The sequence below is a fragment of the Phaethon lepturus genome, unplaced genomic scaffold (assembly GCF_000687285.1).
Source record: "Phaethon lepturus isolate BGI_N335 unplaced genomic scaffold, ASM68728v1 scaffold3167, whole genome shotgun sequence".
NCBI classification, from domain to species: domain Eukaryota; kingdom Metazoa; phylum Chordata; class Aves; order Phaethontiformes; family Phaethontidae; genus Phaethon; species Phaethon lepturus.
The window spans coordinates 2,233-16,612 of record NW_010553842.1 but is presented as its reverse complement, the minus strand read 5'-3'; the positions used below and the strand labels follow the sequence as shown (position 1 = coordinate 16,612).

Genomic DNA, 14,380 nt, shown 5'->3' with positions numbered 1-14,380 from the left:
ATCTGTTACTCTCCCCTGTTGTAATGGGAATGAAATAATTCAGATGTTCTAAGGTGCAAGCACTAACCATTATGTCGTCTTCCATAGCTTTGGGAGTTGGTTGCTCAGAGGCTATTTTGGCAGAACAGGCATTACCTATATGGCTGGCTTTGAGACGTTTCTTCATATTAAAGCTCTTGCAGGTGGCCCATCTGGGTGAAGACTGAAGAATACTGTTGTGAGGCAGTTTATATTCAGTTCTTGCACCTGGTTTGTGGGGGAACTTGAATCTTCATAGATCTTGATACATTGCCGTCATCTGTGTTAATTCAACTCTGACTATATCAAAAGTAAAGTTTGTAAGTTCTTCACAATTAAATTTTTGGTAGAAGTAACATTTGGTAACAGAGCATTTGCGTACAGAGTATTTTAGGAAAGTAACACAATGTAAGCTAGAACTAGTTACCATCAAAATTTTAAAATGTGGGATTATTTTAAAGATGAAGTTGATATCTTGCCTCTGCCTCATGGAAGTGATTGGTAACGTACGAAATGATACTTTTAGCAAAAGTAGTAGTTTAATCCTTCATCAACATGTGCTTCTGTGGTGAATGGAGGTTCTTGCTTGAGTAGATTTGAGCAAAGTCCCATTCCCTAGACAGAGTTTTCTTGTTGGTAGGACAGTATTCTGAAAATCTATCTTTTGGTTTTCTGTTGATAAACGATCTTGCTTTGCATTTCCCTTGAAATGTTTTCCTTAGGGGTTTTTTTTTTTAGTGTTTTCATGTTTCTTGTTTCTGAGCTCTGGTATTTGGCAGGATATTCTGTGAAAGCTTAAGCTGGCCTTGAAAGCAATTGCTTGGTAATGTTGAAATATTTGAGAGCACCTTGCAGGTCTTGAGACCTTATGTTACTTGCAAGAACAGAAGAGGATGGGAAGTTTACCAAATTGGTCTATTTTCTTCAAGAACTCTAATATTTTAACAGTAAATAATGGAGAATTTTAGCAACTAGAGAGTTTATCCAAATCGCTAGTTTTCTTATATTTTAAACAAGTACAAATGGTGAAAGGACCTATAAGGTACCTATAATGTGCAGCCAAATGTTTACACAGTACATTTGATACACTTTTAATGTGTGAGTGTTTGAGATGGTTGGAATTTTGAAAAAAAGTTGCAAAATGAAATTTTGATTTCCCTTGGAGTTTAAGTATAAGAAAATATTGAGAGTAAATTGACATTTAGTCCAGATCGACCTCTGTTTGTGTATCATACTAGGCTGCAAAATGCTAATAAAGCAAAATAGTTTATTACAGTCTTAGCTTCATTGAAATCGCAGTTGGTGACACGATTGTATAAGACTACGACTGATGTTTTGTATATGGGGTTTTGCTAATTGTTTGGAAAAGGTATGATTTGTTGTATGGGGTCTAAGTTAGATTCCTAACATAAAATGGGGTGTTTGCTCCATTTATGTTACATGTTTTTGTCAAGTGTAATATAAAAGTTCTTGGTTTGTTAAAAGCCAGTGAAATCTGGAAGCTAAGAAACAATTGGTCTATAGGCTAATGCATATAGAAAAAATATTCTTTTGCTTTTCCAAGTTAATGAGACACATTTGCATTCTCAAACTTAGGTGCTTCAGTTACTTCAACTTTGGTTAAATAAGCAACTTGCCTGTGTCGTTCAACCTGTGATACATACAGTTTCATGTGAAGCAGGAAGAATGCTCTAGTCACTAATTCTCTAGTCTTGTACATCATGCAGGCTGCCTTCACATAAGGAACGAGCATGTTCTTCACAATGGGGTAAAAAAGGCATTCCCTTTCAGTCTCTAGAGGTAACCTTGTACAACCAGCTCGCTTCATTTCATTAAAAGTAGCTGGATACATTACAAGTCAACACCCAAGTTCTTATTGTTGGAGCTCACTATCTCTGACCTTCTGACTGGAGAACCATCTGCATTGGTTCAGGAAGTTCCCAGCCTGCATATATTTAGAGGCTAGGAGGGTTTTCTGGGTACCTGGCTTTGTATGCTTTCCACGTTATTACACTTTCGCTTTCTAGGCATCTGCTATTCACTTCTTTCTGACTCAGGATACTGATTTAGCCCACGTGAAACTTCTGATATGCTGTGTGACAACTGGTCTTACAATTGTTTCAGCAGTTGCCAAAGATGCTAAAAGAAAAAAATACTTCAGGGGAAACATACTTGTTAAACTCTCAAATTAATAAGGAATTTACCTGAATTAAATCTTGAGTATATTTACCTATATTCCCAGCATTCCAAAATCTAAGTGGGAAGGTTTTGGTTGACTTCCAGTCTCATTAGAAAGAATAGGAGATGGAAGAGGAAGAATGTATCTGCTGAATTTATATCCTTTGCTTTTCAGTAATGGATTTGTGTCAGTTTTTGTAAATCAAGCAAGCATTTTATAGAGGTGTCTAAACTATATGCAGTAAGAAAAAATGTAGTTACTCTTTTTAAAAGAGCATTTCCTCAATCCATATTTGTTTCACAGGGAGTAGCTAGGTATGTTTGCAAGTTAAGTTTGAGCCAATCACTCAAGGACTCATCTCCCCAATTTTTTGCAGGAGCTGGTTTCGTTTGTTAAGAGAATCTACCTCTTGACCTCTAGAGCAGCAATGAATTCCATTACAAAGATATGTGTACAATACACTGCAGATACTAACTCAGACTTTGGAAAGAACTGAGTTGCAGCAGTAAAGTATGTGAACACAGGCTTCTTTACCCCTTTGAGCAGGCACTCACCCCTGTTAATTGCCATCTACTCAGCTAGGTTGTGGTATCTGTTTTATATCAGTGTAGGTGGACCTAGCATTATGCAGAGACAAAAGATTATGAGCAAAAGTCTTACGTGCTTTGAGAGGTCATGTTTGCCTGAAGGTGTGTGTCTGTACCAGCTTCTTGCAATGAAAAGTGCTTGCTGTGTCTGCTCCAGGAAATTCTGTTGTAAAATTTAGCACCAGGTAAGACTGTACTTGTGCAGATCATTGTGGCTTCATAATTCACAGCCTGGAGAGCACCCCTTCTGTGATTATTGCTTGGCATGTAGGTCCATTAAATGTGTCTGGTGCACGCTGTTTTGCCTGGCTTTTAGATAGCAGAAGAAACAAGTGAGGTTTCTATTTCTGTAGATTGGCTAACATCGAGCTTCAAGAATATAAGGAAAGCTGTGTCTGAGTAAAACATAATATTGGACTCATTGTTTCAAAATCAGAATGGTCAACAAAATAATAAAATAAAACATAGTCCTAGCAACAGAATTCCTTTTTAGTGACTTCTGCCTTTATCACCTATAATTATACCGTGGTGGTTTCATCTGGAATCTGAAGTTAGTGAACTGTGATGTCTGTCATGGCTGCTTCCCTACTAGTTGTTTTTATAGGCTTTAGTCTCTCAAATATACTGTCTTATGTTCCCCTCTTTTCAGAACTGGAAAAGCATGAAGCCTTAAAAGATTGTTAATATGTGAAACATTTCCTGGGATAATGAGTTTTACTTCCAAACTACCTTTCTGACAGGAACAGGCTGGCACTTCAGTCTTACCAGTTCATTCCACAGTTTTCTTGGCTTTGTGGTGTTTCACATGTTGTGCATCATAAAAAGTGTCACTTAAGTCAATGCTGATCTTAGGTTATCAGTACACAGCTGGTTCTCTGTAAAGATCACAGGTGATATGCTAGTCATGTCATTTGCTCACATGTAATACAGTGCTTACATCTACCTCATCTTCTCGTGCTTCCTGCTCTTGTGGTTGGCAGGAACTGTTCTGCTTGATTTTTGGTTTTGGCTCTTAAGCTCCTCTTGTGAAGACCTGTTGGAGTGCATTGTAATGGAGGAGGAGGATGGTTTCCCCTTCTTGGGGAGCTATGAACATGCTCTGGGGAAGAGAAGTATCCAGAAACTGCACTGTGGCAAGCAAGAGATGCATCAAGGTGCTGGCAGTATGTCTTCCACTGAGGAAAATGAGAAATGACAGTGAGAACTAGGGAACAGATAGCTGATCCTCAGGAGAGACTGAAAGAGCTTTCTTCAGTGTTGGAGGAGTTGGACTACTTTATTTCCTTTTTTGTGTGTTGATAGAATCAGAAAGTACTTGTTTAAGGCATGACCACTTTCTCTAAGCAATGAATTCACTGTGAAACTGCTGACTGTTATAAAACCTTGCTTATGCCTTTCACGGTTACCAAGCAGGTAAAATACTCAAGCCCATCTGTACTGATGTCAGTGAAGGAGTGTTTGAAGCAGTAAGTTCAGAACTCAGGGGATGCTGGGTAACTGCGTCAGCAGACATTTTCCTCGCTTGTTGTTTTGTGGGTGTTTTGTTTGGGTTCTTTTTTCTTGCTGTGGTTGGGGTAGAGATGGAGAACATTGGAGGGCTGGCGCTCATTCAGATTCCTCTGGTCTGATAAGCTTTTTCCCTAGCAAATGGAGAACAGGTGTATAGGTTTGATTCCATTGATCAGCAATGTAACAGTTACAGCAGTTAATGCAAACCACCACAGCTGATAAACCATTTCCCTTTCTAATCTCCCCATGTATACTGGCACCAGATAAGAGTACTTTTACATTATGGCTGAACCTGGATGTTAGGTTTTGTATGGCTTTTAAAAGGTGAGGAGAGAAATTGTTGTCTTAATTTCTAATTCAGTTAGAGAAGTCAAAATGAGATTTTTTTTGACAGTGAAAGAAGGATCAAGAAAAGTGTTTGCTGATGGAGACATGAAATTAAGACTTGGTAAGATGAGTGAAGAGATTTACAGTAGTAGAGTGCAGATATATTCCACTGTTGGTGATGATGCAGTTTATTGAAGGTTAATAGTTATATCTTTGAATTGCTATCAGAGTCTTTAGCATCTATCTGTTTAGCCCATGTTTCATAAGTAGGAGGTTCTGTCTGTTACCATAATCACTCTGTACATTGTGGTATAGTTTGATTACTGTCACTAAATCCTTCATTCAGTGCAACGTTTGATTTACAGCAAACTTATGTTGCTTTATCTATTGAGACACACCCACACCCAGGTTGAAATACTCTGCAACTACAATAGTGCTTATTAATTTGGCCTGTTGAAGTTAACTGAAGATGGCAGAACAACTGCCTGTTATTGGTCATCGTAGCTTCAGGTACTACAAATAGTAGTTCTTACCGATAGTTTTGTGGTCCTTGCAATGTTTGGAGCAGGTGATATGGGAGGGAGGGCTATATGGAATTCGTGTAGTGTGAAAGTTAACCATTTTGAATTCCAAAATTTAACTTGGAGCAAATTGTGATATACACGCGTTATTAGTGTTTTGGTGCTGATGCTTAACACCTGTGTGTTAAAAGGCATGAAAATAATTCTGAAAAATAAGTGGTGAAACAAAAGCATTTATTGTTATATCAGCTGTTAAGCAAAATAAAACAAGCCTAAAGCTTGTGTGGAATAATGTGTTAGCATGTCTTGTTACTGAAAAAGTGTGCTGTTTAACTGTTTGACTTCTGTGTTTCAGAATTCTTATATTTTTCCTTAAGGTTTGAATTCAAATGCAATATACAAATAAAATAGTTGTTGCTGCACATGTCTGTGTACTTAATTCTGTAGAGTATATTAGAAAATATAATACCAGAAAAAATCCGGGTTCTGGGTAAGACTACTTACGTTGTACCTGGAAAAAAAATGTGCTTAGACTTTTGTCTAGAGTGTGTTCTGTTTATTTTAAGTTGCTGTGCGCAGCCTCTCTTAAGATAATTATTTAGAGGTTCTAGCACAGGAATAGATAATTTTGCCTCTTCTGAAGTAAAAAACCTGAAAATTAGAATTTCATTTTGGATAGGTGTCATTTTAGAGGATGATACAATATTAAGTAAGCCTTCAGGAAAAGTAATCAAAATAATGGAAAAGATGTCAACTGAGTAATTCTTCAAGGTAGAATTTACAGATGTTACTTGAAAAAAACATTTAATACAACATTCTATCATTGCCAGTGTTCATCAATGCTGTGTTCCTATCTGGTGTAATGGGACAAAGCCCAATGCTCTATTTACTACAAGTCTAATGCTTTAAAAATATTCTCTCTTGACAGGCCAGTCGGAATGCCAAAAATGGAAAAAGTTTACCTACATAACCCTAGCTCAGAAGAAACAATTACATTAGTATCAATATCTGCTACAACATCACATTTTCATGCATCATTCTTTCAGAATAGGGTAAGTTATTCTGCTTTCTCAAAATGAGGTTTTCCATCCCCCTACCCACCCCAAATGGGAGCTTGATTTCCCTCCCTTCTTCAAACGAGCTACTTATTGCAATAAATATACCTAAAAGTATTAAGACACTGCAGTTCTTGATCTCATGTCAGTTACCCAAAAATTTGAACTTATCACAGAAACACACACAAACCCTACTAGAAGAGAAGGAACGAAATACTGCATAGGAGTTCTGACTATGTTGGAAGCGTGTAGTGTAACTGATGGTTTAACAGCAGATCTCCATTGTGGCTGAAGTGACTAAGTGTACATTGCCTCATAGCACTTACAGGAGCAGGCTGTTCTTACATTTTTTTCTGAAAATTGTAAGTCTGGTGAAGTGGTGTTAGTGTGAAGCAGTTGCTCTGATACACTTATAACTACCACGGTCATGTTACAGGAATTTGCAAGTTAAAAAGCACGGTGTCAGCAGGGTTAATTCTTAACCACATTACTGTCAGATACAGTCGTCCGGTTTCAGTTTTGTCTGCAGAGCCTGTGGCTTAGCAGGGGCCATGTAAACACTAAAAACTTCAAAACACCTGTCCATAAGGAACCTTTCTCACGGAGGTCTTGTAGTAATTACCTTTCTCCAATGTTCTGTAAACTGTCAGTCCAAAATATTTCTATGATAAGCTGAACTATAAGTTCAGACTTCAACATAAAAATTTAAATAAAAATGATCCTGCACTAGGTAATAGTTGCAAAATACTGGTATTTTTATTATTTTATTACACATTTTTATTTGTCTAAAAATTCTATTCTTTTTTCCCAAATCTGCAGTAGACTTTCGAACTTCAGTTTTGCATAAGGGACACACAGATATCATAGAATCATAGAACAGTTTGGGTTGGAAGGGTTCTTTTAAAGGTCATCTAGTCCAGCCCCCCTGCAATAAGACATCTTCAACTACATCAGGTTGCTCAGAGCCCCGTCCAACCTGACCTTGAATGTTGCCAGGGATGGGGCATCTACCACCTCTCTGGGCAACCTGGGCCAGCGTTTCACCACCCTCGTTGTCAAAAATGTCTTCCTTATATCTAGTCTGAATCTACCCTCTTTTAGTTTAAAACCATTACCCCTTGTCCTGTTGCAGCAGGCCCTGCTAAAAAGTCTGTCCTCATCTTTCTTAGAAGCCCCCTTTAGGTACTGAAAGGCTGCAAGAAGGGCTCCCTGGAGCCTTCTATTCTCCAGGCTGAACAACCCCAACTCTCTCAGCCTGTCCTCACAGGAGAGGTGTTTCATCCCTCTGATCATTTTTGTGAAGTCAAAAATTTGAGAAGTTAAAAGGCATGGTGTCATAGATCTTCCATAGCATAAAAACTATTGTTCATCTTCTGGGTGGAATGTCTTCAGTAAACAGGTTAGCTTATTCTTCTGATTGCTTGCTTTTATTTTTTCCAGAAAATTCTTCCAGGAGGGAATACGTCCTTTGATGTAGTTTTCCTCGCAAGAGTAGTGGGAAACGTAGAGAATACTTTATTTATTAACACTTCTAATCATGGGATATTCACTTATCAGGTAAGATAACCCTCTCAGAAAAAGTTGTGAAGTGTGCATCAGCCAGAACAGTATCTATTATGGCATGCTTAACCATCCAAGGATATTTGCATCAGAGTTTGGGTTTTTTAATCAGCCCAGTTGAAGAAGTTTCCATCCCTGCTGCTTGTTCTAACACAGAGGTATACCATTGTAAATATCTGTAGGGCAGTACTGTAAGGCAGATCGATTAAATTATGTGGGGTTTAAAATCCTCCCAACAACTTTTTTGGCTGTGTTATTTTAGTGGCTCACTGCTGTGATCTAGCTCATTCTTTAGCTCTGTACTCATCTGATCCAGTGACAAGACAATGTTATTCATTAAACTGGCAAAAAATTACTCACTTGAGATTCAGAAAGAGAAACCAGACACATGAGAGAGTCTGAAAAGTGAGAGAAATCCTCTTGTTGAAAGACTCTTACCATGGCAGTGTTTTGAAAACAAGAAGAAAAATGCTTCCCATATGTTCCATAATGGGTTGATGAAAGGATATTTCACATCTTTTTAACCTTTAGCTGGTTATCTAGCGTTTCAGAGTATCAGAAAAGAAGATGGTACTTTGACTTCCTGTGTTATGTCAGTGTAAGTAAGTAGTAGCTATGAGAAATACCCTTTTAGCTGCAAACTAAACCAGTTTATTTCAGTGATTTAGCATGGTATTGGTTTTAAATGTTGAGTTAGAAGTATACTATAAGATTAATTGAAAAGAGTACTTTGTTGATTACTAAAATTGGCACACACGTTAGGCTCTGCAACAATTGCATACAGCTACTTAAGCTTGTTTTTCTGAACCAGGTGTTTGGCATTGGAGTACCGAACCCCTATCGATTGCGCCCATTTATTGGGGCACGAGTTCCTGTAAATAGCAGTTTTTCTCCTATAATAAATATACATAACCCTCACAGTGAACCTTTGCAGGTAAGCCTAAAAGAAAACCATTAAATGCTCATTTATGTTTATGATATTAAACTGAAGTTTTATTTTGGTACTTCTTAATACTCTGTTTGAACTTGAAAGCTATTTGAAGCCAAGTGTTTCACATTTATATAATTTTTTTCTGTTTAAAAGCAAATCAGTTGTTCTAGAAATTGTAGATCATGCTCACACATCTCCTAATTTGCTAAATTGAGGTTTTACTATGAAATTTCCATTTTTAAAATGGTTATCATTACTGCAAAATAAAGAATTAAACTTAACTGGTAATTAAGAAAAGTACTGAAGAAAACAAAAGTAAAATGGATCTTGTGCTTTTAATCCAGGCGTGCCTCTTAGCTTCCTTCTGCTTGTTCTGCACAGCGTGAGGTGTCCTTAACAATACATAAGGTGTATTCTAGTATGTAACGTTGGCAAGCATTCTTATCTTAAGGCAGGATTGATGTCTGTACCTAACCAAACAAGTAAATTAATATTCCACTGATAAACATGATCTGATTCTGTTAAGTAAATGATCTACAAACTGTGAAATGCTACTGAAAGCACATAAAGTATAGCACTAGCAGATGGCTATATCATCATTAAAAGTGAATTTGTAAGATACTCCAGTGGTCAAATAGTTGCTAACCCATGCCATTGCATGTTAATAATACCTGATAACTAAACCAGCATCCCTTTCAAGTTGAGTGCTAACATTTTCCTGTTATCCACCTCAGGTGGTAGAAATGTATTCCAGTGGAGGTGATCTCCATTTAGAACTTCCAACAGGTCAGCAAGGAGGTACAAGGAAGCTATGGGTGAGTAGTCATGTCTTGCAGCATTCGTTGTACTTGTTTAGGGCGGTTTTATTTTTATATGATTTTAGGTTTTGTTTTGGTTTTTTTACCAACTTTGTTTCTTGTCGTGTAATCATTAAAAATACCCCATAAAAATTGAAACGATAACATGATCTGTTAATTGTATGGTAATAGCAATTGAAGGGAAGGTTTAATTAAAAGAAGCCATCTGTATTGAGCTGTGCTTTTGAAATGAGATGAACAAGATGATTCCCAGCAGAATGAGTTACACCTACCTGAACATTCAGGACAATGTAGTCCTCCTGATGTTGGATCTAACCTACAGGAAAAATATATGTTGGGTTTTTTTTCCTTTTAAAACTGAGAAAGTCCTTCCTGCAAATCGCTATGAGTGTATGCATGGGTTGAAAAAGTGGCTGAATGAAGTTAGGGAAGAAGAATCTGTTAAGAACTACTAGCTAAAACAGTAGTGTGTTTAGCTACAATAAATGCCTAGATCATGAATTGAGAGTGGCTGGAAGCTTCTGGAAAATATTCCTACATGCATGCCCTGCAGGTACTCTTTACTTTTTATGTCTGCTGCTGGAGATGGGGTAGTGGGTTGGATGGACTCGTGGTCTGGCCCATTAAATCTGTTTTGTTTGTGTTCTTCACTTAATGTAGTTTTGAAGTAATACATACCAATATCTTTAAGTGAAATAAATTTTTAGAAGCATCTTGAAGGGAAAGTATTAGATGCATGCTGTATGTTATACTGTTGAAAATGTCCAACTAGATGCAAAACCTATTTTCCTCTTTAATTAGAATCAGTCCTTTTTTTGATGACTGTTTTTTGTCTGGGAGGGACTTTAAAGTCATGGGGCTCCAAAACTTGTCTCTTGCTTAAGTGCATCATTACAGTCACTGACAGTTACATTTGTAATGCGTAAAGCCAGAATATTTCCAAGTGAGCTAAGGAGGAGGATCACAAAACTTAATTCCTGGCTTTTCTGGAGAAAGTCCATGAGAATGGCAGTATCTTAGTTTTAGATAACATAGTTGCAAAGAAGTGAGTGTGATCACAAGCATTTTAAAAAGTGCAGTGGAAGGAGTAAACAGATGCTGAGGGGTTAGATGGAAACATAAAAATGAATTTTAAAAAATGAAGGTAATAATGCTTTGAGACAGTTTTAGTCGAATGGCATTGCTTCTAAAGATAGCCCCTTCCTTGTCAAAAGAACTCAAGGGAAATGTTGAATTCTGTAGCTGTTAGTAGGTATATAACAAACATGTTAGAGCTACAAACAAAAGAATAGAAGATTTTAAAATGTCTGGTTTATTTCTGGTTCTGCTTCTTGAGCATGTAGATTTTCAGAGGTTGCCAGTTAATGATCATATGCATGTGAAAGCTTCCATGTATTGCATGGAAAGGCAGTTAGGTTAATACTAGTCAGCATTAATCCTCTTGTTTTTCATATCAGCCATTGGTATTTCAAAACAATAAGGCAACTAGGAGAAATTAAACCGTGGGAGGAAACACCCAGATATATCATTATATTGGCTATGTCAAGAGCTGTCCTGCAGTTAGAAAAAGCTGCAAAGTAGATGAAATTATAGGAAATATAGTGATGATACTTTGATATATGGGTGTACATCATTGTCTAAAATAGTTTTGGTGCAAAATGTTTGGATGATTGGATGAAGTAGTCTGCATATGCAGGAGTATTTTTGTAATCACTGTTCAAAGTTACTTCAGGTATCTGAGAAACCTTGGTTCCCTGGTTACACATATGGAAGAGTCAAATCACATCCTTTGAAACATTAATGAATGGCTGCATTCTGTTAGGTCTGTGAATAAGTGCAAAAACAGAACTTGAAAGCTGCTTAGTTAGGGACTCACCAAGTAGTAGCAGTTGAAACTAGTTACTTTGATATTCAACAGTTTTCAAATAATACATCTACGGTCATTGTATCATGGAAAATATGGTTTGACCACCATAATGGCTTGGTATACGTTTGTACTACAGAAAACACAAGAGAGATGTATAAGACAATCAGCACCTATAAGGGTTATGTCCTGTCCAGTTTCCTTCATCAAAAACACAAAAGAAGCTGTCAACTGAAACATCAATCGATGCAAGGACATCTCATCAAAAATTCCTACTTTGTGCCATATTTATTTGCGTTTAAAGTGGAAGAAGCTCCAAATTTCAAATCTGTGTTTTCATCTGCTGTAGCGGTTGTTAGAAAGCTGAGACCTTTGTGTTGGGGGGGGGGGGGGGGGGGGAAGGATGAAAAATCCAGTTCCGCAGCAGTTAGTTATGTTAGTAGCAATGTTAGTATTTCAGCTATGGTTCTGAAGCTTGTGCTGCAGTCTTGTGGTACAGTTGTATCCAGGAAATACAGAAAGACTTGTCTTTGAAACCGTGAATGCAGATGGTGAAATAGGCTTGGGACAGAACCTAGAACACATTTTGACTTTTTGCTGTAAATTGCTTGGTGACTAATAAACCTGTAGTTCCACAGCCTTCTGGTTACTTGCAGTTCTGCACTACTTCAGTTTGTGTTTAGCACTGAAACTGTATGCCTTGTGTCTGCTTTGGAGAAAAAACAATTAGAATATGCAAAACCAATGTTTAATGTTACTGCACTGAATAACATTTTTATGAATAGATTTTGGTTTTTGGTAAATGCCTTTTTGCCACAATTTTAATACATAAAACTTAATCAAATGGATATGAAAGTCCTCTAGCATATACCTATTTTTAATCGATGTCATATTAGATGATTACAATTACCCTTACTAAATTTAATGGTAATTTTAATAACATGCAGCCTATCTCTTACTGCTATTGAAGGTTTTTCTTTTAATACAATTATATTCAATGCTTCTAGTGTAATTTTTTTTGGTGTGGCAGCTTTTTTTGTAATTACTGCACTCTTATAGGTGTTTGATTATTTATCAGGAAATACCTCCATATGAAACAAAAGGAGTGATGAGAGCCAGCTTTTCTTCAAGAGAAGCAGATAATCATACAGCCTTCATTAGAATAAAAACAAATGCCTCGGACAACACAGAATTTATTATTCTCCCTGTTGAAGTAGAAGTTACAACAGGTTTGTAGAAAACTGGTTGGTTTTTTGTTGCTTTTTGTGCATTGTTTTTAGTTATTCAGCTTAATTAACTTTTAGTGTACTAAGAAAATGGTAACTTTTCTTTTTTTTTTTCTTTTTCTTTTTTTTTTTTTTTCCTTAAAGCACCAGGAATCTATTCATCAACAGAAATGCTAGATTTTGGTACACTACGAACGCAAGGTAAACAATACTTCAGGTTTCAAAAGTATTTATAAGGAGTAGGGTACGGAGGGGAAAGCACAGTTATCTTTGTACTATTCAGGGTTGCTTGTGGAATGATGCTTTTTAAAAGCTAGAGTTTCAAAAGCAGGATAACAATGTGTTAGGACAGTGCACAAATGTATTCACCTGCAAGTATACTTGAGATGTGTACAAGCGAACAGTAGTTTGCACATCCAGTTTAAGTCTAGTAATAACATCAGTCTTACACAGTCGCACATGGCTTAATCTGAAGACCATTATCAGTTTACTTAAATTTGTGACCTTGTTTTGAAAGATTGCTTTACATCTGTGTAAGTTTTAATAATTTTCAGAGGGAATAGTGAAAATGTGCAAACTTAATAAAATTTGTTACTTATGATCTTTTTTCAAGTGTCACACATTTGTGCCTAACATTTTACATCTTAAATTAATATTATTTAGTGCAATAAAAAAAACCAACATGGCAGAAAGTAGTAAAACTGAAGGTATCTTTTGAAACTGTACTGAAGAAAAACAGTGTATATCTTCTTTCAACTAGAAAAGGTAGCTTCTGAAGTATTTTTCCTTGCAACTTACTTAATATGTAAAAGTTCTAAATTAAAATTAGTTTCTGTTGGATATTGGTGCATCTGGCAAAATCATTCATTCTATGAACAGATTTGTTCATAAACATTCTATGTTTAGCCTGTTCATTTCTTAATGTGTTAGAAATATGAATGGTTAGCTGAAGCATGCAATATCTACTAATACACAAAAATGCTGTTTTTAAGTGTGTCAGGTTCTTGGGACTATCTATGTTGACTGGCTGTACTGTCATGTTAGTCTTAACTTTTTAACACTGAACAACAGTGGATTTATATGAGAAACCAGCTAGTGCAGATGACTTTGCATAAGGTTCTTATGTTAAAATAGCCTAATAGCCAGGTATGTTTTTGTTCTTTAACAGATCTGCCAAAAATTTTAAATCTGCATTTATTAAATTCAGGAACAAAAGATGTGCCAATTACAGTAAGTTTTATTTCCTTTCAATTTGAAACTTTCTACTTCGATTTACTTTCTCTCATAAAAATTGATCATTCACAGGTTCACCATGTAGTGTTCAGAATTAGAAGCTAGCTGATGTGCGACTGAAAATGTAACTTACTAGCAAGACAAATAATCTATATGCATGGTAAAATTCATTTGATTCATAGCCTTTTTTGAACGGCTGCTTCAGCATTTATAGGCTGTGCCTGCAATATCTGAGCCCCTGGAAGCTTTTATACTTGAGAACATTAACTCCTGTTCAGTGAATGAGAGATTAATGCAGAGTCTGTGGGATTCTTTGTCCTCATCACACACTCCATGAGTGTGTATAAAGTGGTTGCCCAGTGTAATCTTTTAAGATGAGCAAAGAGTAGTGTTCAAGAGCAGACTGTAAAATGACCCTTATTTTCTTGAGGTTATCTGCTTTGTAGCTTGAAATAAGGAAAAAGCTGCAAACACTATAGAGCACTTTCCAGTGAGATCACTGCAGCTGCACATAAAGCGCAGCCAGCTTGAGAATTCTAGGTTTTGCATTTC

General features: G+C 36.6%; 1 protein-coding gene across 1 annotated transcript in view; it reads left to right on the top strand.

Annotated features, from left to right (window-relative positions):
- Positions 1–13,825, top strand: part of LOC104624299 (transmembrane protein 131-like) — a gene marked incomplete at its 3' end in the record, with an annotated part of 49,946 nt that extends 36,121 nt beyond the window's left edge. Inside the window, exons 5-11 of the mRNA XM_010291636.1 lie at positions 6,070–6,193; positions 7,637–7,753; positions 8,568–8,690; positions 9,422–9,502; positions 12,448–12,598; positions 12,740–12,796; positions 13,764–13,825. Of these exons, the coding sequence (XP_010289938.1) occupies positions 6,070–6,193; positions 7,637–7,753; positions 8,568–8,690; positions 9,422–9,502; positions 12,448–12,598; positions 12,740–12,796; positions 13,764–13,825 (715 nt within the window). The remainder of the gene's footprint in view (positions 1–6,069; positions 6,194–7,636; positions 7,754–8,567; positions 8,691–9,421; positions 9,503–12,447; positions 12,599–12,739; positions 12,797–13,763) is intronic.
- Positions 13,826–14,380: the final 555 nt, after the last annotated feature.